This window comes from Anopheles merus, chromosome 2L (genome assembly GCF_017562075.2).
Source record: "Anopheles merus strain MAF chromosome 2L, AmerM5.1, whole genome shotgun sequence".
In the NCBI taxonomy this organism is placed as follows: domain Eukaryota; kingdom Metazoa; phylum Arthropoda; class Insecta; order Diptera; family Culicidae; genus Anopheles; species Anopheles merus.
Window position 1 is genome coordinate 52,525,219 of NC_054083.1, and position 19,838 is coordinate 52,545,056.

General features: G+C 49.5%; 3 protein-coding genes across 9 annotated transcripts in view; 2 read left to right on the top strand and 1 right to left on the bottom strand.

Annotated features, from left to right (window-relative positions):
• The first annotated feature begins 203 nt into the window (after positions 1-203).
• LOC121593821 (protein tumorous imaginal discs, mitochondrial) lies at positions 204-3,019 on the top strand. Of its 2 annotated transcripts, XM_041916524.1 has the most exons (6): positions 204-533; positions 634-842; positions 936-1,543; positions 1,615-1,894; positions 1,952-2,015; positions 2,718-3,019. In XM_041916524.1, exons 1-6 carry the CDS (start codon positions 272-274, stop codon positions 2,876-2,878), a joined length of 1,584 nt encoding a protein of 527 aa, XP_041772458.1. In that variant the 5' UTR covers positions 204-271; the 3' UTR covers positions 2,879-3,019. The 2 variants fall into 2 exon arrangements, with proteins under 2 accessions (XP_041772458.1, XP_041772457.1); XM_041916523.1 differs by lacking the exon at positions 2,718-3,019 and having other exon boundaries at positions 1,952-2,624.
• On the bottom strand, positions 2,934-4,193 carry LOC121593822 (DNA repair protein complementing XP-A cells homolog). The gene has a single exon (XM_041916525.1). The coding sequence runs from the start codon at positions 3,937-3,939 to the stop codon at positions 3,097-3,099; it is 843 nt and encodes a 280-aa protein (XP_041772459.1). The 5' UTR covers positions 3,940-4,193; the 3' UTR covers positions 2,934-3,096.
• Positions 4,194-4,500: 307 nt separating this feature from the next.
• LOC121593854 (lysophospholipid acyltransferase 1) overlaps positions 4,501-19,838 on the top strand; it is a 30,899-nt gene continuing 15,561 nt past the window's right edge. Inside the window, exons 1-2 of one of the 6 annotated variants that reach the window (XM_041916595.1) lie at positions 4,501-4,960; positions 5,852-6,118. In XM_041916595.1, coding sequence (XP_041772529.1) covers positions 6,020-6,118 — 99 coding nt within the window. In that variant the 5' untranslated portion in view covers positions 4,501-4,960; positions 5,852-6,019. Of the gene's footprint in view, positions 4,961-5,851; positions 6,119-12,710; positions 12,836-19,838 lie in introns of those variants that run through there. The other 5 variants (XM_041916596.1, XM_041916594.1, XM_041916597.1 and 2 more) reach the window with 5 other exon arrangements.

A 19,838-nucleotide genomic window follows, 5' to 3' on the forward strand; every position in this document is an offset into this window, starting at 1 on the left:
ATAATTTCGTTCAACTCTTTTGTATTCTCTTTATGCTCAATAACAAACTATTTAACTTCAACTATTATTGCATAATATGGAATTTTATCATTTTTACTCTCTACAATTCACGATTTCCAAAAACGGTCCCCCATTCCCCCCCACGAATCGGCTTCGGGTAGCTTCGTGAAGGTTCGGCATTTGTGCTGTCAAAATAACAAATCGCCATTTGACAGTTCATTTGCAGCAATCCCAAAAACACACCGACCAACATCGGACCTTCCGGGAGAAAATGGGTTCGCGAGGTATTCTGCAAATTTTCTCACCGAAAAGCTTTGGCCTCCTGAACGGCAGATTCCCGGGCCGATCTGCCCCGATCGGAGTGGCCGTTCCCGGTGTTGCGACGGTGGGTGCGTGCCATTGCATCATCACGAACCAAAGCCCGATCAGCCGACACTTGTTCACACCGGCAATCACCTCCACCACCACCGCTGCCGCCGCCGCCAGCAGTAGTGGCCCCTGCCGTCTCCAGCGACCGTCCCCCAGTTCCAGATGTGAGTGGTGGAAGATTGCACCCGGATTACATCATGCTCGATCGATCGGATCGGATCGGCAGGAAGTGCAGCAGCTAACGAATTCGCTTTCCCCTTCCAGGCAGCACACTGCAAAGCACGCGGTCGTTCTACACTTCAAACATTCTGCACAAAAGCGACTATTACAGCACGCTCGGTGTGACGAAAAACGCCTCACCAAAGGAAATCAAGAAGGCGTACTATCAGCTGGCGAAAAAGTACCACCCCGACACAAACAAGGACGATCCGAACGCGGGGAAGAAATTTCAGGAAGTTTCCGAAGCGTACGAGGTTAGCAACGGGACCGATGTTACATAATGAAAAAAAAAGCAAAGGAAAAACAACAACAAAGCTAATCGCACGATGTCTTTACCCGTCTCGTAGGTTCTGAGCGATGAAACGAAGCGCCGTGAGTACGACACGTACGGGCAGACGTCCGAGCAGATGGGCCGTGCGGGCGGTGGACCAGGGCCGGGTGCCGGGCCGCAAGGATTCTCCCAGAACTGGCAGTTCCGTTCGACCATCGATCCGGAGGAGCTGTTCCGCAAGATCTTCGGCGATGGGGGCTTTCAGACGGGTTTTGACGATTACAGCGACTCCAAGTTTGGGTTCGGCGGGGCACAGGAGGTGATGATGAATCTTACCTTTGCCCAGGCGGCCCGGGGCGTCAACAAGGACATCGACGTGAATGTGGTCGATACGTGCCCCAAGTGTACGGGATCGCGGTGCGAACCGGGCACCAAGCCGGGCAAGTGTCAGTACTGCAATGGCACTGGGATGGAAACCATCTCGACGGGGCCGTTTGTGATGCGTTCGACGTGCCGCTACTGTCAGGGTACGCGGATGTACATCAAATACCCGTGCCTGGAGTGTGGAGGCAAGGGCCAGACAGTGCAGCGAAAGCGCGTCACCGTACCGGTGCCGGCCGGTATCGAGGATGGACAGACGGTGCGGATGAATGTGGGCAGCAAGGAGATTTTCATTACGTTTAGGTATGTATAGGAATGGGGGGGGGGGGTTCTTTTTCGTTCTTTAACGCGTAACGCTTTGTTCTTTTCGGCAGAGTGGAAAAGAGTCGCTATTTCCGCCGGGACGGTGCGGATGTGCACACGGACGCGAATATTTCCCTCTCACAGGCAATACTCGGTGGAACGATACGCGTGCAGGGTGTGTACGAGGATCAGACGATACAAATTACGCCCGGTACCTCGTCGCACACGCGAATAACGCTCACCGGGAAGGGACTGAAGCGGGTGAATAGTTACGGAAGCGGAAATCATTATGTACATTTGAAGATTCAAATTCCAACCAAGCTTTCACCGAAGCAAAAAGCCCTGATACAGGTATGGGGGGAGAATGTGAAGCCTCAAAGGTTGAATATTAACGGTTCTTTTTTCCAGGCGTACGCTGAACTGGAGGACGATACACCCGGACAGATAATGGGTGTAACGTTTAAAACCGACGGTAAGTCCTCCTCTTCGGGCTCAAGCTCTAGCAGCGACTCCTTCACATCATCCTCGTCCTCCTCCTCTTCCACCTCATCCTCCTCCTCCAATTCATCCTCCACCTGGTCCTCATCGAACGTTTCCGACAAGCACACGCAAGGGGCCCGCGATCAAGAAGGCTACGACACGTACAAGCCGCACGATCCGACCGACACACACGAGTACCGAAAGGAGCGGTTCGATTCTCGATTTTACTACGCGCTCGGTGCACTGCTCGTGATGGGTTGGTTCGTATACTACACGCACCAACAGACGAACGCACAGTTCGAACGCGACCGGCTGGAAGCACTCGAACGGCAGCGGGTAGCCCGCGGCGGCTACAAGGACGTCACGCAACCGTTCGATGAGGCCTAGGCGCCGTGTTCAACACGCAGCCCCAACTAACTTCCAACCATCCAAGCAAGCAACGATTGTTAAGTGGTGCTGTGGTGTAGGGAGTATGCGTTTGTTATTGGTGAAATAGGGTCAACAGAAGAAACAGAGTGTTGTTTTGAATTCGAAACGAAAAAAAAAAACAGGAAAGCAAGCATAGCTCAATAAACAACCAAACAACAGCAACCACCCTTAACAATCGTTGTTTGATTCTTTTTAAGCGTACTCCGTACAGAGCTCTTGTTCTAACGAAAATGCATCACCATCCTCCCTCGGGCCCTCGTTACAGGTGGAAAAGTGTGCTACGCGGAGCCACAGGAGCTGACGGACATTGTGCGTGAGGCGCTGAAAGATCGTAAGCCCCTTCCCACGTCGAGCGCTGAGGAACCGGCGGCCACGCCAAAGACGAAAGAAGAGGAGGAAGCGGCCAAGACGCGTAGCAGCAATTAGAGTAGCTTAAAGCGGTAACACACAGTTTAGGGAAAGAGAAAAACACAGCAAGCAATTCCGTTAACTTCAGCTTCCTCTCTTGTGGAGCTAAAATTATCTGTTTTAATGATAATTATACAAAAAAGAAACACACATAATACAAAAATCAGCGTAAATGCCTAGAGAAAGAGAGTGTGTTGGCCTTAGCATGCTAGGAAGAAGAACGGCAAGGAAAGCCTTTACATTTTCTCGTACGTCTCCGAATGTCCGCAGGTCTCGCAGGAGCGCGTGTACGTATCGTCCGCCTCGTTGTACACCTCCGAATCGCCGTAGGAATGTACGTGCGCCTGAACCGTCTTGTCGTACAGACTGCTTCGCACGTCCATGCGCAGCTCCTTCAACCGTTTGTTGTACTTTTTCACCTTCGCCACTTCGCGCTTCTCCTCGCGCTCCTCCTTCTCGCGCATCAGCTTTTCCTCGCTGCCCCACACCTCCAGCGCGCGCTTTTCTATCTGCAGGTGAAGGTACAGCTTCATCTCGCCCCACCGCACGTTGTGCGGGTTCTTGCGACTGATGAACTTCAGCACGGGCTCGCGCCGGTCCAGATCGCAATCTTTCAGCAGATACTCCTGCTTAGCCTCGGTGCGCGTGATTAGCGAGTGCTGCCCTTCCGGCTCACGGCACGCATCGCACACGGAATAGTCGAACGTGGTCAGCAGATAGGAATCGGCAAACCGGTCCCCACACTCCAGACACTCATCGTACTCGATGGGCACGGGCACGGCGTCCGACTCCGGCACCGGTTCCTCCTGTTGCTTCGCCTCTTCCTCGGTCGGATTGGTGCGCTGTTCGATCAGGAAACCGCCGCCACTGTCCACGTACTTCGTACCGGACACTTTGATCACATTGTTCACCGAAACGGCCGTTTCCGTCGGCTGCTTGCGGTCCGAGCTGTTGTACGGGTGAGTTAGCAGGCGGGCCTGCCGCAGATTGATTGCCTTCTGACGATTTTCCTCAATACGCCGGCGCTGGTAATCGGACAGGTGTTCCTGCTTCGAGGAGGAGTCGTTCGGCTCGCTCATTTTGCATTGGCGTCCTGTGCGGTGTCCAGCCGGAGACAAACAAAGATTGTGAAATTGCCGTAAACAAACACCGTTCGGCCTGCCAGCGCTGTCAAGCCAAACTCGAAAACGCGCGGGATAGGAGCACGAGCAAGGGGACAATTAATAATTGGAAAAGTTTATGTAATTTAGGGAAAAGTTCACAAATACAGCTTAAGAAGGGATATTGAAGTTAAATTGTGATTTTTAAATAATTTTGTGGACTTTGTTTTTCATCGATTATTTTCCACTGTCAAAATTGTCGACGAACAGCAAATGTCAAACTGCCGTCAGTGATGTCAAACGGGCAACGCACAATGAGCAATTTTGCTAATATGAAAAATTATTTTTAAACCCAATTTTCTTCAGAAACGCTTTAAAATATGTTTTTTTTGTAAGATTTATGTATTTTTCTCGCTATTTTACACAAACTAGAAGCTTTTCCTCATTTATGTATCAACTTCCCCTCTATTATTCGAGCTAACCTGTCATTGTCGCTTGCCATGAGCCAACCTCGCGACAGGTACACATTCACACAGCGAAACAGCAGCGAACATCACCACCAAAGCACAAACATCAGTGAGCGCTGCGAGACGGGTGTGAACCTGCAAATCTATCCTCTTCCGAGCGGTCGTGACCGGAATCATGAACCATTTTCGATAGTCGGTCGGGTCGAAGGTGCAAAAGGAAACGTAAAGAATTGCGAACAAAATCAGTAGCACCGCGCGTGTGTGTGTGTGTGTGTGGGTGTCCGGCAAAATTAATCCTCGCTTTTTAGCCCACCAATCCGAGGGATTGTCCCACAGCCGAGCGAACCGGCCCAATTCCGTGCAACAACCCAGTCGCCTTCCATAATCGTGTGTTCACACGGGCGCACGGCAACAGAGAGCGGTGTGCCGCAGCATCTCGAAGTAAGCGCATGTGTCACGGCCAAATTTTACCAGATCCACTCTCCTCCTGCTTCCCTCCGAGACGTCCAAGACACGACGACGGTCGTTACGGGGTAGTTTTTTTCTTTCATTTTGCTTTTTATTATTGTGTGTGTGGGGGTGGTGTAGAGTGAAAACCACGAGCACCAAGGGCTATACTAGGTGAACCGGGAACGACAGGTCAGTGCAATCGAGTCGAAAGACGTCCCCGCGAAGGAAGGGTTCAAAGCCCTCACCGCCAAAGGCAAATCATTCTTCCATTCGCGAGAGAAAAGTCGGCTAAAGCAGCAGGTGTGTGTGGCTTACTGTGTGCGAGTGTGTGCGAGATCAACCGAAGCGGGAGTGTGTGTTGTTGATTTGTTGTGTTGCATTACATAAAAAAGAGCAGATTTTGCTGTAAAAGCTGGAGAAGAGATCCTTTCGCACCGTCCTTGCGAATTGCGACGCACAGGTGTGTTTGTGTGAGTGTGTGCGAGCGTGCATTTCCTGTTGTTCGCAGCAGGCGCTGGCTTCGTTCCATTGTTGTGTCCTCGCGAGCCCAGCGTTGTGTCAGTGAGCACGCGGGGCCATTTACCCCATACCTGGCACCGCACTGGTTGCGCGCGTGGGAGCGAACGGAACGGAGCTAGATAAATAGAGCACCCGCGCACCCCACCCCACCCGTCGCTCAGGCGGGATTAGTAGACAAAGGCGTGTGTGAGCGAGCGAGCGGTAGTAAGAATAGAAGGGCAGCCAGGGCAGGTGCCCGTTTCGCGCTTGTCATCGGAAATCATCCGATCTCGCCCAGAGCCGGTTTCGAGCGCATGTGTGTGTGTGTGTGTGTTTGTGCGATAGTGTGTGAGTGAGTGTCGAGACGCTGGGGCAGGGGGGGGGGGGATTGTGCATTATCGTATCTTCCACCCCTTCATATCTACCGCGTCCCATTGTCCAGCTTGAATCGCTTATATCGTGTGTGCCCTTCCCAGCAGGCAGTAAACAGTCGGCCAGTGAAGAGGGCAGTCGTGCCGTGGGTTTGAGACCGCCGGGCCCGAAGACTCGCAGACTCGCTGACGGCGGCGAGCGTTCTACCCCCATCCACCACCACCAACACCACGCCCACCCCACAAACGGCGTGGCAGCACAACATCAACAAGATGCAACAAATAGCCACCATCATCGGGGCGAACGCCTACTACGATGGAAGCCGCGTGTTCACCTGGCTTGCCGACATGTGCGGCCTGTCGGTTGATTTGGTAAGTGTCCCTTTTCCTTTCTGCCCATAAGAAACAAGCAAATCGATGGCCGTCTTCTGTTTCCTTTCCCGTTCTAATACGATGCAGAGATGCGAGTGTGTTTGTGCAGTGATTTGAGTTGAAATAATTAACCGCCGCAGCTCGGTGTGTGACCGCTCTGTGTAAACTATGGTGCACCACCCCAGCGCAAGATGTCGACGAAAAAGCGACGGGAAAACGATTTCGGATATCTTTTTTTTTGTGTGTTGCTTTCTTTGCTTCCGTTGTTTTTCTCATCCTGCTGTGTGTGTGTGTGTCTCGGTGGTGCTTTTTCCCCCGATGGTGGGGTGTCATTTTCACTTTGCTCTCTCGCCTTCTCGGTGGGACGCGCGAGGGGACTTGCATCAACACACCACAGCACAGCGACACACAATCATCTCCGCTTTTCCGATTGGAGCTATCTTTAGGGTGTTGCTGGCTTTACTTGACCGGCATCGATTTTTCCCTCAATTTGCCAGCATCGCGAGCAGCAGCAGTAGTAGTGGCACGAGATGCTCCCGAGACACACTGTCAGAGGAAATTCCGGCGCTGGTCGTTCTGGCGGCGGTCGAGATCGGTTTTCATTCAAAAAATGTGCCAAAGTAAGCTGGGGGAGGGAAGCATTTCGACACATCGTTAACTCATAGCTTGCTCTGCCTAATGGTTCATAAAGTTGTTTATTTCTGTCTCTGTTTGTCGCCCGGCCTCCGTCGTGCACCGACCAGCCGCGAAGGAGACTGGTCCTGGCGATGCCGTCGGCTTCCGTGCGGCAAATATATGCCCGCTGCCTTCCCGTGCTGTCGAAGCGGATGGACGAAGCGGACCCGCCGACCACGGTCTTGCACCAAGTGCCTCCCTCCCGCAGCGTCTTCACCGACAGAGATTCGCGCCTCACGGCTGCCTTCCAGCTAGTTGCCCCAAGCTTGCGGGGGCCTATGCGGACGGAAGGGGAATCCTGCCAATGTCGAACACCTTGGTCAGTTGACACGAGGGAACGAGCCCGGGTAGTAAAGGAGAGGATGGTGACCACGCCTTCTCGCCAAGTAGTGTCCAGTCAAGATTGCCTTGGGTAGGGTCTCGAAGGGAGTACAGGGCTTGTGTGGAACGGATCTAAATACTTTCGGAATAATCGGAAGTAATAGTCTCTTGCACAAAATTTCTCCTTTTGCTCCTCTTATTTTATTTTTCTTCCACTGGAGTCGTTTACAAGCAACATGCTGCTCTAGCGATTGCCTAGAGCATTTTCCGCGAAAATATAATTATATTTAGTAAAACGTTTTTTCCGTATTTTAGTGTAATCCTGTTCTGGAACGTAAGAAGAAAATAGTAATCGCTACGCGGAATCGAACCAGGGTTCCTGTGCGCAAGTTTGCCAACTTGCGCTTGTTGCCGCGCAGCTCTGATGCATGTGTTCCGCAAGGAAACAGTTTTGTCGGCTTAGTAGTAGTGGTACTACTAAGCTCCGCCTACGCTCACCGTAGGCGCCTACGCATACGCTCACCGCCTATGCATACGCTCACTGGTACTCACGTCGCGTGAGCGACACTGTTTATATCGATAAATCTTCTGTTCAAACCGTAAACATCAAGCAAATTATCACACAATTACAAGCTTCTTCGCCACTGGGGGAAAACAAATAACTCAATTTTAATTTTTAATTACCAATTGAAGGATTTCGTTCTTCTTCGTTATGCAGAACACCTTTCAAAAGCTCGGCAATTTATTTAAACAATTCATACAATAATACAATGCATTGTGAAGCACCTACTTGGAGCATTATTAACAGTTCAAGCTCAAAACAGAGAAACACGTGCGACGACGAAGGGTGTGGGTTTTGTGCATTTTCACACCTTTTTCTTTTTCCCCATCCATCTGAAAAATTATCATAATTTTGCTAAACACCTCCGCACAAACACACACACACACACAAGCACATGTAGTGAGGGTACTTCAACAAAAACACGCAAACCTCTCACACAACCCCTCAGAGGTGGCAAATTTGTCTTTCAATATCTCATCATTGCAACGACGCAAGGTTTTTTTTCAACTTCAAGATAAATGGCTTTGCACCCGACACCCGGGCACTCGCTACTAAAACGAGTGTGCAGAAAAAAAGGGCGGCAAAAGCATTTTGGGAGAAAAATGGGTTCACATTTATTATTAGCGACAAGTTTATCAACTGTCATAAATTAATCAACGGTTGATAAGTTTATCATGCTGTTTGCGTCGTTTGCATTTTCGTTGTGGGCATTTTTCTCTCTCTCTCCCTATCGTGGTTGGGCCAGTCAATGACCTTGCAAAATTGGTGTGTATGTGTGTGTGTGTGTGATCGTGATAAGCGAAAAATCACCCTTAAAACATACGGTTGTGCTGCGCACGAGGCAGAGTAGAGAAGGAGGAGGAGGTGTTGTTCCCTCTTTGTGCTCTCTAATCAACCTGAAAATCCCCCCATCCCGCCGGGTCCTATTACCAATGGGGCGCTGTCAAAAGTTGCTCCGATTGGTGCTTGGTAGTGTGTACTCTGCCGAAGCAGCACGATGTTAGTGATCGTCTCGCACTCCTCCCAAACAATCTCCCGAGCCCGGGTTTGGGACGTGTAGTTGATAAATATGACCTTCCACGGCCACTGCTGAGATCCACCTACGATGCGCGGTTGGCCCGAGTGTATAGCTCTAATCGAATAATTTATGCATCACGCTAATCCCCCGACGAGTGGGGAATCACTGGAACTTACACTGCACCAATGTAGTCGGCAGTCGTCGGGAGCAGTTTTCTTGCAGCAACAGCACCAGTTAAGCCTCTTAAGGGAGCGGCGCGAGTCCTTTTCATCGTCCCAAGACGAATGACAAGCGATTCTCGTCGCTTTATCGTTCTGCAACTTGTGTTCTCTGCTTTTCTCGCTGTCACGCCGCACTACCCGCTGGGGTGAAAGTCGCGAGGGAGGAAGGACGCTTTTGTGCCACGACAAAAGAAAAGTCATCTGGCAAATCCGCCACTGCAATGCGTCCACCCGCGAGTGCTCTCTGTTGAGACGACCCTTTTTTGTGTCTGTGTGTGTGTGTTGCCGCCGTCGTCTTTTGTTGATGAGTGAGATGAAGGTGGAAGAAGGATCGCAAGGCATGCCCCCCCCCATCGCTCCTCTTTATTCAGTTTGAAACTACCGATGCTTTCGATTTCATTTTTGAATATTCCCACTGAGACGACGACGACGACCCACGATGGTCGGTGTGGGGGATGACTTCTTCCTTTTTCCCCGGTGTCACGCGAACCATGACGATGCGCATCGGATCAGCGAAAGCTTCAAACAAAATGCTGCTGATCCTGACAGGGGAATTACTATTCAACGATTACTATTAGCATACACACACACGTGCACCGCGACATTGTAACGAAAGGGGGAGGAGGAACTTATAATTAACTCCAAAACGGTGACAAATGCGTCGGTTTCGTTTGTTCGGGAGAGAGTTTTGTTCCATTTCTCAAACGTGTTTAGAAACACAACTGCGCAACAATAGAACGAATCGGAAAGGTCCCGGAGTCATCCTGGCCATGGTATAGTTGCCTACTGATTAAACTATTCGCCCTTGCCAGACACATCATTAAAGAAAAGCGCGCACTTTCACGAGCGAGACACACTTTCTCCAACCCCCACTGGCTTGGGAATTTTTAATTTCTTTCCACCCCCTTCCATGGGCACGGCATACCTCAGTGACCTTTGCAGCCCTGGCAGACCCGCACGAAAACTACTTTCGATTTTTCCCGACATTGAATTGCCCCTTTAGCTCCGAAAACACGCGACCCGTCCCGTTGCGTGGCGCTTATGTCATAGCCGGTTGGATATTTTGTTGCGCTGCAAAAAAAAACGCCCAAATGTGGGCCAACATTGATTTTAAAGTAACACGAGCCCGTTCGACCCCTCCGCCCTCTGTTTGTGCTCCATCCCCCACCATCGACTTTGGGTTGAGAAAAGGAGCAAAAACACTTTCAACACTAAATCCATCACAGTCGGCGGCGGCGGCGTTGAGGCGTCCAATAGAGTTGAAGCCACAGGTAGTAAAACGGAAAGGGAGAGAGACGGCCCAATAGAGTGTGAGTGTGTGTGTGTGTTTGTGCACTGTGTAACCATTACGGGCAAATTGTGACAAGGTTATTGTGCAGTTGTCGAAACTGTCGAGTCGCGGGATACTTCTTGCAGTGGCGAACTTTGGCAGCATGAAAATGGCCATCGTGTGCAGCGCTGTTTGAGCAATAAAGTTACAAAAGTCCTCCGTGTGTTCGTCCGCGCTGGTGTGTGTAAAAGTGTGAAGAGCACGCTTTGCTGCGTTGAGTTGTAAAGACGAAGAAGGGCTATAAATGTTCTCCCACTGGGGAGAAGGGGAGCTGTTTTAAGTCTTATTACGGTCGTACCGACGACGGAATAAAAAGGTTGGTAAATGACCCCTCGGGCGTGTCACACACTGGCGCAGAGCAAGAGTATTTTAGAGTTCGAGTGTTGGAGATCTTCCAGTACGATTCAAAATTCTAACTAGAATTATGACAAATAGTTCATTCACTTCGAGGTTTCTCCTTCACTCTACAAACAAGACGTGTCCAGTCTGAATGGTTGTGTTGATCTTACAGGGTTTTCCTGGAGTTCTCATAGCTGTGCGACACTTTATTGACTCTTTCTTAGATGAATTGAACCTAATGTAATGGGAATTGGGCTACATAGCACACTTGTTGGATAAATCCAATAGGAATTTCTAAGGCGCTAGCCCAAAAAGGGTGCCTAGAGTCCAATTTTCACCATATGAATTTCACTTCCCTCAAGATAGCAGTCAAGAAAGTGTTCCACAACTATGAGAACCCCTGAAAAACCCTCTATTGCAACAATTCTGATGAATAATCAATTGTCTACAACAGTCACACTGTATGTGCACTGATTCACCTGAGTTTATTTATTTCATTTCGTACAATAATTGAGTCATATTGATCGTCCGCAAGCCGCCACAAGCAATGAGATGATTCGCCCAATCTATTGTAGCCTTACGTTACAGTTCGATCGAATTACATCACCGAAAGTAACAACATCGTCACCATCACCAACACACGATCCTCATCATCATCATCATCATCATGCTCACCAGGCCGGCAGCTTGATTAGCATTATTTCCTTCTCATCAGCACACCACCGTACGAGAGTGCCACCGAGGCAACCACGTTACATTCACGTGGCTTGCGGAGGCAGCAGCCTCTGAGGGAGAGGGAGGATATGAATGTCCACAAGATGCAGATGCGCCCGAGAGGAAAATCGTCGATCGCGCGCAATCGTACGATACGCTCTTTCTTGTTTTGGTTTGCTTTCTTCTGCTTTTGCTGCTGAATTTTGTCATCCAAACCAGCAGTCGGCGGTGATGATGGTGCGTGTGTGGTTGGTGATGACGGTGGCATTGAGAATTAAAAATAACAGTTCATGAGTTCACCTTCGGGGTGCTTTTTGCTTCTTCTTGCGCGCTCGGAGTACTCTACCCAGCACCGCACAGGGAACAGCGGATGGACATGATCTCCACTTGAGCAACGCGTGCGGGCCGGGCATCGTACGATCAGCTGCTGCTCGCTCGCACATGCGCGCAAGTGTCGGGGGCGGTGCGGTGCGTATTGCCGCGTGCACGTGGACCTGGGTGTGTGGGACTGTTGGGCTGTCGCACGTGATGTCATGCCCGTTGTATGTATACTGGCTGGAATGCCGCGGCTTTGCGGTGATCGGTTGCAGTCTTGCCGGCCGCCATCTTCTATTACCATCTGGACGTTAATTTGAATGCGCTAACCATTTTCATCGTGTTCTTGTGGTGCGAATGATTTCTCTTGCTTGCTTGCCGTAGTCACCTTGGACCTTTTGGCCCTCTTTAACCCCACACCATTCGCTCTGTTCTTTGTTGCAAAGCGTTTGTTTACGGTTGGGCAAAGATGCATCATTAATGCAACCAGGTTAGTGCGCGAATTGATTAACATTTCGCGGTATAAAAGGGGCTTATTTTACGAAAACGGAGAGAAGGTAGGCAGCAAAAACCCAAACACACCCAAATGTGTAACTGATTCATTTATTTAACTCGTGACACACTCTCACACACACACACACACACACACAGGAACGAGTGGACCGGAATTTAAAATAACTCAATGATGACAACAACACACCGACGTGACATCACACTCGTTTGTTCGGAATAGGTCACAACTCCTCAGCCCCCCGCTCCAGCGTTGTGGGTATGACTAATTGGGTGCACCGTGTTGGGGGAAAGAGAGGGAAGGGATAGAATGTTTAAAGAGCAGGGACAGGGAAGGGGCTTGAGAAACAACAAAAGGAAGGGGTTGGAAATCGAACGATGCGTGTTTGAGTGTGTGGCGGCCACTCGCGATCTCGCGTTCCAAAACAAAGCACCACAACAACACACGCACACCACTACCACTACCACCAGCAACAGCAGCGGGGCCTGTGTATGGGTGTGCTTTTTCCAAATGCAGCGATCGCGCGTGCCGCCACCACCAACCCCTTCAGTTAAGGTGTGTGTGGCACGAGTGTGTGGCTGGAGGCGGTAGCAAGTATCGAAAAAGCGCGTTTTAGTATACGCGTGGAAGTCTTGGAATTAAGCGTTCGTTTTGAGGCGGTGCAGTTCTTGTTGCGTGTTTCGTGTGTGTGTTTGTGTTGTTAATAGATAAGTGCGTGTGATTTAAGGAAACTTTTGTGAGCGTTAAAGTTTGATTTTCAAAGCATAAACGACTCGGTGTGCAACTTGTGATGAGAGGAATAAAGAAAAAAAACACGTCTAAAGGAGGGCAATCGGTTGAAGAGCCAGTCAGTCAGTCAGTCGTGATTGTTGATGCGTTGTTCAAACCAGCGCAAACCAGACCCGGGCCGGCCTTAATTGATGGGGCCGGACTGTGGCGGCGGCAGCCCCTCTCTCTCTCTCTCTTTCTCTCACTGTTCAAGTGCATCATTCGCAGTGCAGCATTTCCCTTAATTGCCTTTCGCCCGTTGGTTATGATAAGGCGCGTTGTGCCTCGCGGAAATGCGAATACGTGGCTTTCGGCCCCATCTCGTGTCTTTGATTTACACACTTCTCAAGCACTTCTGGAAAAGATAGTGATGATTTCGATCTTAGACCGAGGTTTGTCCTCTTCTCGCCGCGATCGATAAGATTGTTGTTCCGGCAGTCACCATTTCCTGCCCTGTCTCTTCTCTGGGACAGAAGCTCACCGTTTTGTATTAAAATGGCACCCACCAAGAATCGCTGGTAGTTTTCAGTGCGCTTTGCGATTTCACTCCCGCCGCCACACAACGCACTACTCTTCTCATCTTCTTCGGGCGCGTTTGTCGTGTGAGGCGCAAAATTTAATCGATGACATCATCGCTCTCAACACTCTCAAAAGCAAAAGCAAAACACAGCACAAAAAAAGGTTTACCAACGAAAACCGGATGGAAGGAGTCGGCCGGTTGTTGGCCCACCACTCCGGTAATGTCCCGCCGTGCGAATGTCACGCCCCGGTGTGTCTGTGTGCCCGTTGACTTTTTGCGTAACGACGACGCGAACCCCCCCCCCCTCCCCCCCTCTCCCCTCATAAGCTACCCATTTTCCGGTGTGTGTGAGTCTGTGTGGAATATTTTATTTATATTTGGCCGAACGCCGCGAGCGCGCTTCCTTGGCGCGCGCTCTCTCCGCAAACGCTTTAACCCGAAAACGCCCAAAGGCAATCAAAGGTACCAACGCCGATAAAGTGTGCGTGTGTGTGTGTGTGTGTGTGTGATTGAAGGGTGGAGGAGGTTATTTGCGGGGGGGCTGTTTTGACGCTTGTCAGACGCCAGCATGCGACCTTTCCGCATGTCGTTTTTTGGAAATCGGTTCGTTAATTGCGCAAATGTTTAAATTTTTGGCCCTGATTTATGATTTCTCGTGCGCAGGACTGGTTGAGGAGGGGGTGCAGTGGGAGTCGCTTGTAACTTAGAACATAGCTCTAACCTAAAAGTACACTTATGGGGAGGGATGAAATTCCAGCACGTAATGAAGTGGGAGGTTTTTAGAAATGCTCCACTCTCGCCCGCCCTCCCTTTAATTACACACCAAATCAATACACGCGAGATTGATCGGGCGTTTGCAAACTGCCACCCACATCCCCTACCACACACACACACACACACACACACACACACACACACACACACACACACACACACACACACACACACACACACACACACACACACACACAAAACGGTTGGAAAAATCCGCAGGCGAAAACCGTAAAACTAACACACGCCTTTGCTCCTTCCACGCCCTCCTGGTACGCGTTTCTGGAATTCCTACACCAAGGTTTGACACAGCTTCCTTGGAAAAGTGCAAAACCAACCCAACCAGCTGACGAGTTTCACACGCATTGTGTTTAGTATTGGTTCACCAAACCCCCCTCCGCGCACGCCAGATGTGTGTTGATTTTAGTTTAGCAGCCGTCGTTCATTATTATTATCGTCGTCATTCTACTACTATCTCATGTATGCAAAATTTTCCGACCCAATTCCTTTTGATTGTGGTTCTGGGCCCTTCAACCCTTCCCCTTCGTTCGACGGGAGAGGCTTTTGGGTGCGATTTTTGCACACTCGGCACACAACGCGGTGTCGACCCCCTTTCCCCTTGTAGCTGTATCTCATTATCTGCATTGCATTGCGATTAAAACTCGCTATCTAAAATTCAGGTGTGCGTTTGTGTGTTGGTGGCTGTGTGTAAGGGTGCTGTTGGTTTCCCTATTTCCCCAAGCAACAAATAATTAGTCACAAGCAGCAGTAAAAGCAGTATGCGGTGTTATCAGTTCTAATCTAAATTCTCTCCCCCCCCCCTTAAAGTCCACCAGCTCAACTTCGACCTTCCCAGCGCAAGCCGCCATCGAATGTGGGGCGATTTCGTAACCAATCCCTTTGTGTCCGTCAATCAATGTCATCCTCTTCGTTCGCTCGCTACTAGCCTAATCACCATGTCCGGCTTGTTGTGACCGGCTTTTGAAGTAGATAAGCTGTCTAAATCGCTTCGTTTTCCTCTAGCCTGCTCAAAGAAAAGCCTCCTCCCTTGCGTTGCCTGCTGGCGCTTGCCAATTTTACCCCACGCGATGGTGAATGAAGAAGCAGACGGCCCAGTAGTCGTCACTTTAGTTAGAGTCGTTCCTATTTTTTTTTTTGTGTGTCTCGTTGTTGTAGCGACGACGAGTGTGTGTAGAGCGCGCTTTGTGGTGCTGCCGGTGGTTCCTAGAGCTTTGGATGATTTTATCCTCCTTTATTCTTTGTGGCCGTCTCTAGTTTTTTGGGATGCTTTTTTCGCCCCATTTTTTGTCTGCTTTTGGACAAAAGCTTCCCTTTAAGAGTTTGTTTAATTTCCTGTGCTTAATGCAGCAGTGTCGCTGGCCCGTTTTCCACTCCCATCTGGAAATTGATACTGTTCGCTTTGCTCCTCAGCCCTCCATTTGGAATGTGTTTAAACAAGCGCCAACAAATCGATGTGGCGTGTTGGTTTTTTGTTTATTGACATTGCGAGAGCGACACACAGTAGTAGTAGTAAGGGTGGGTCCACCACCACCACCACCACCACTACCAGTCGTTAAATATTCATCAAGACTTTTTAGCGAAGGAGCCCTTCGATTACACTGTGCCGGGTTTTAACTCTGTTTGTGTCGTCATCCGGTCCCGTTTTAATGGTTTTGCCTTTTTGGTGGTCTTCAAAATGTGCTTCAAGTGTCGTTGGAAAATCAATCCTCTCTCTCTCTCTCTCTCTCTCTCTCTCTCTCTCTCTCTCTCTCTCTCTCTCTCTCTCTCTGCCATCTGTTGACGTCACGGCGTGGGGCGCGGGGCGGTGCAGTGTTGTGGTTTTTTCATCTCCTAAGAAAACTCCTGCAGGGTGGGCTTTATTTTATGATTCATTTTGTTGGGGAGCTCACTCAGACGTTCTTTAGCCTCAAGAGGGGTGGGGGGGGGGGTGGCAGGTGGACTGCTACAGCGCACTATCTTATACGACCTCACGGCGATAAACCTCTTCTCTAGAACGACTGCTGTTTCTTCACCATACGTTCGGCCAAAAAAAGCTCAGTCTAAAGGCTGTTTAAAATGTGCCACTTTATGTGCCTAGGATTGCGGGTGTGTGTGTGCGTTTATCGTTCCCAAAAAGCAGGCAACTTCTTCTCTCTCTCTCTCTGCTCACTGCGGATGCGAAGAAAATGATTAAAAATGTATTCGACACCACTCGTCGTCGTCGTCCTTTGAAGATGGCGTTTGTGTGTGTCCTTCACGATGAAAGGGATATCTTGTCCCGATGAAAGGGCAAAAAAACAGCTTCACTGCATCAACACACACACCCCCTCATACATAAACCAGGCAAACAGGCACTGAAAAAGCGCACAGCTTTCGCGTTTGGTGGAAAATAAACGTCCGAAAATAAAAAAATAAAAAGACACCAAATCTCACCTCGACACAGACATACAATGCAGGGGGCTGGGCTGGGAGAATAGTCGGTCATTGGTTCACCCACCGAATTGCGGCATTTTTATATCGCATAGCGATTGATCGACGTGTGTTTCTTTCCATTTTTCAACAAAACTCGCCCCATTCTGAAATTCTGAATGACAACAGCTGCAATTTTTCTGGGTGGCTGGTGGGTGGTGGTGGCGTTGAGTGAAATGTGTGTGTGTGTGTGTGTGTGTTGCTCCCCAGGACGATAGAATTGACAGACAGGCAGGCAGGGGCAGACAAGCGATCTAAAGAGAAAGAGGGATTTATTTTTGGCGAAGGATGGAAATTGTGGGGTTTTCCCCATTTCCCCGTTTTTTTGGAGTGTTTTTGTGGAGGCAGTAAAAGCTCACACGTAAAAAGAAAGCACTTCTTGGGCACACTATCTAAATGTGGATAATTTGTCCACATCAATTGTAGTGGACCAGTGAGAGAGGGATGGAGGGATGATGTCTCAGGCTGCCCCTAATTTGGACGCTTCCAGTCTAGCCAGCGTCTAGGAAGTTAGTTTATGGTACGTTTTTCTTATAGCTTGTTTTTCCTCGTTCCTCCCCAATGCCGGACGGTAAAGCGACATGTATAATTAGTACCCACACACACACACACAGAGGGAGAGAGAGTGAGAGAGAGAGAGAGAGAGATAGAGAGAGTAAGCAAACGTTTACCGAAGGGCGTCGCACGGTCGTCGGTGGTACTCTGGTTGGTTGTTGCCTTCCCCGGCCGGAGTTTGTGGAACGGGTTGGAAAAGCCAAGGCCAGTGTTACCGTCGCTTTTTTCCCCCGCCCTGGTTACTACAATCTCGTGCTGCCCCCTCCTCTCCGTTTTGTATGGTTAGAGTAAAAAGTGCCTACCCGAGCAGTCCTTGGCGGTCCGCCCCCCAGTCCCCAAACATTCCTTCAAACATTGACGCACACCACAAACACAAGCGCTCGTTATAGACGCCCGTCGTCGTTGTCGTTGGGTCTCATATATATACATATCTACACAATTTGGAGGTGTTATGGAAACGGGTTAACGTTTGACCTTCTCTCCTGTTTCCCCGTTTCGTTCTGCGTACGGCAACGGTATGAATTTGCGTTGGTTAAAATGCCCCCGATAAATGAGAAGCATCAGCACACCGCAAAAAGATGCACTTTAGGTCAGCATTCACACACACACACACACACAAAGGAAGGAAAAGGATACGGGGGGAGGGCAGTATATATGACATAATCAAATTCATATGCCCACTTTTCCACTGACCGTGTGCTATTCTGTGTCTTCTTCATCAATCCATCTCAAAGGAAGGAAAAAGGGAAAAACTCAGCCCCGCACGCACACACACACAGCCACAAAGCTCCTCCCCAAGAAGGTTCGTGTTGTTCGTTAACCTTCTAACCTCAACCTCATCAATGTCACCCGATTAAATGCTACTGCTGGTGGTGGTGGTGGTGATGGTGTGTACACATGCGGGAAATGTCGAAGCACGAAGCAACGGAATAAAAAAATCCCCCCGAAAGGAAACCAACCCAGCAGAGGCACTAAGAAGGAAATGGAAAAGCTGCTGCTGTGCCTGTGGCCGGAGCGGAGGAAAAACAAAACTGTTGATGGGGGGCGGGCTGCTACTTGTACCGAACGTTCCTTCCGAGCAAATGATGGGTTGGGAAGAGAAGCGAAAACGATGAATTAATGGGCTTTCGCTTGGTTGGTGGGAAATTTTCCTCGGTCACACACCTAAGCGAGGCACCGACAAGTAGTAGGAGAAGCATTTTGCCCCTTGACTTGACTTTTGCGATGCAATGAAATGAGCGAACCACGAAGAACCAGGTTCTAGTAGTGGCATCTTTTGGCAAAGATAAAAAGGCATTAATTTTTCGAATGATGGTCTCCTCCTACAGAAGTGGTGACACCTTGCCGATGGTTGAAATTAATTCATTTATGGTGTGTACCTTTTATGCTCTCGGTGTGGCCCATTTGTCTTGTAAAATTTCCGTTGGTTATCAGGTTACTGTTGTACACAACTTCCCTCCAATCATTCATCCTCAAGCCTCAAACCATAAGGGTGACCTTCACTCTTGGAAGAAGTATGCTTTTACTTAACGCCAACCGATGGGAAAGCCTTTTTGCGCCTTGCTTACACTACTACGCAACGAAACGAAATGGAGAAACGGTGTGGTCCTATCGATTGTTAAAATAGGTCAATCGATTTGCATGCAAAGCTTTCTAGTAGTGTGCGGAGGACGAGACACCGTCTACCTACATCCTGCGAATCAAAGGCCTGGCCAAAGTACATCCTTGCTGTGTGTGTGCTGGAGACAGAGCAAGAGCGAAAGAGAGAGAGAGAGAGAGGGAATGACCTAAAGAGAAACCCCGTTTTTCAGTTGACTTTATTATTTGCTGCAAAGTGGTGTATGATCCACTTCTTCTCGAGTTAATAGTCAAATAAGGCGAGCAAAGGACCACCGTTGGCAAATCCCAATCTAAAACACTTCAACCTTACAGGGCCAGCACACTGTCGGAAACATGATTAGGCAGTGATTTTAAACGTCTAATTGCCATCGGGTCATTTTCAAACTTCTCGCCTTCCTTCCTTTGGCCACGGCCCTTTGCCATTAGGGGGTTGGTTGAATTGAATTTCCCCAAAGTTTAAGGTCCGTTTTGTTGGCCTCCGCCTTTTTGCGAGCAGGCCAAATGTTTATCGAACTTATCAAATATGAATCCCCATTGCTATCAATCAACCATGCACAGACCCCTTTCGATGATGCTGATGATAGACAGTGGGATTGGGCAGAATCCGGCGTGCTTATCCCATTTCCTGGCTGTTTGTGTGTGTTTCTAGACAAGCTTTTGGGACGTGGCCCGTGGTTCGTTCGCTCGGTCGTAGAAACTTTGACCCAAAACTTAATCCTTCGGGGGATTTCCATTTAGCAGGAGCGCGCAAGAAGCAAGCTCGCTTTTCTTTCGCCCCCTTTTTTCGACCATTTCGGGCTTATGGTTATGGTACCAAATGTTCAACACGTGTAAAGGGAAAACTGGAGTACACGCGCACGTACCACACTATACCTGGGTTACAGGATTAATCTTCATTATTGCGTTTATTGCGTTTCATCTGCACGAAAGCGAGAGAAGAAGATCCTCCTCCCTTACCTGGTGTGCGCTGTATCCTCTCACTTCCAACGCTTCTTGTGATGCAAAACCACC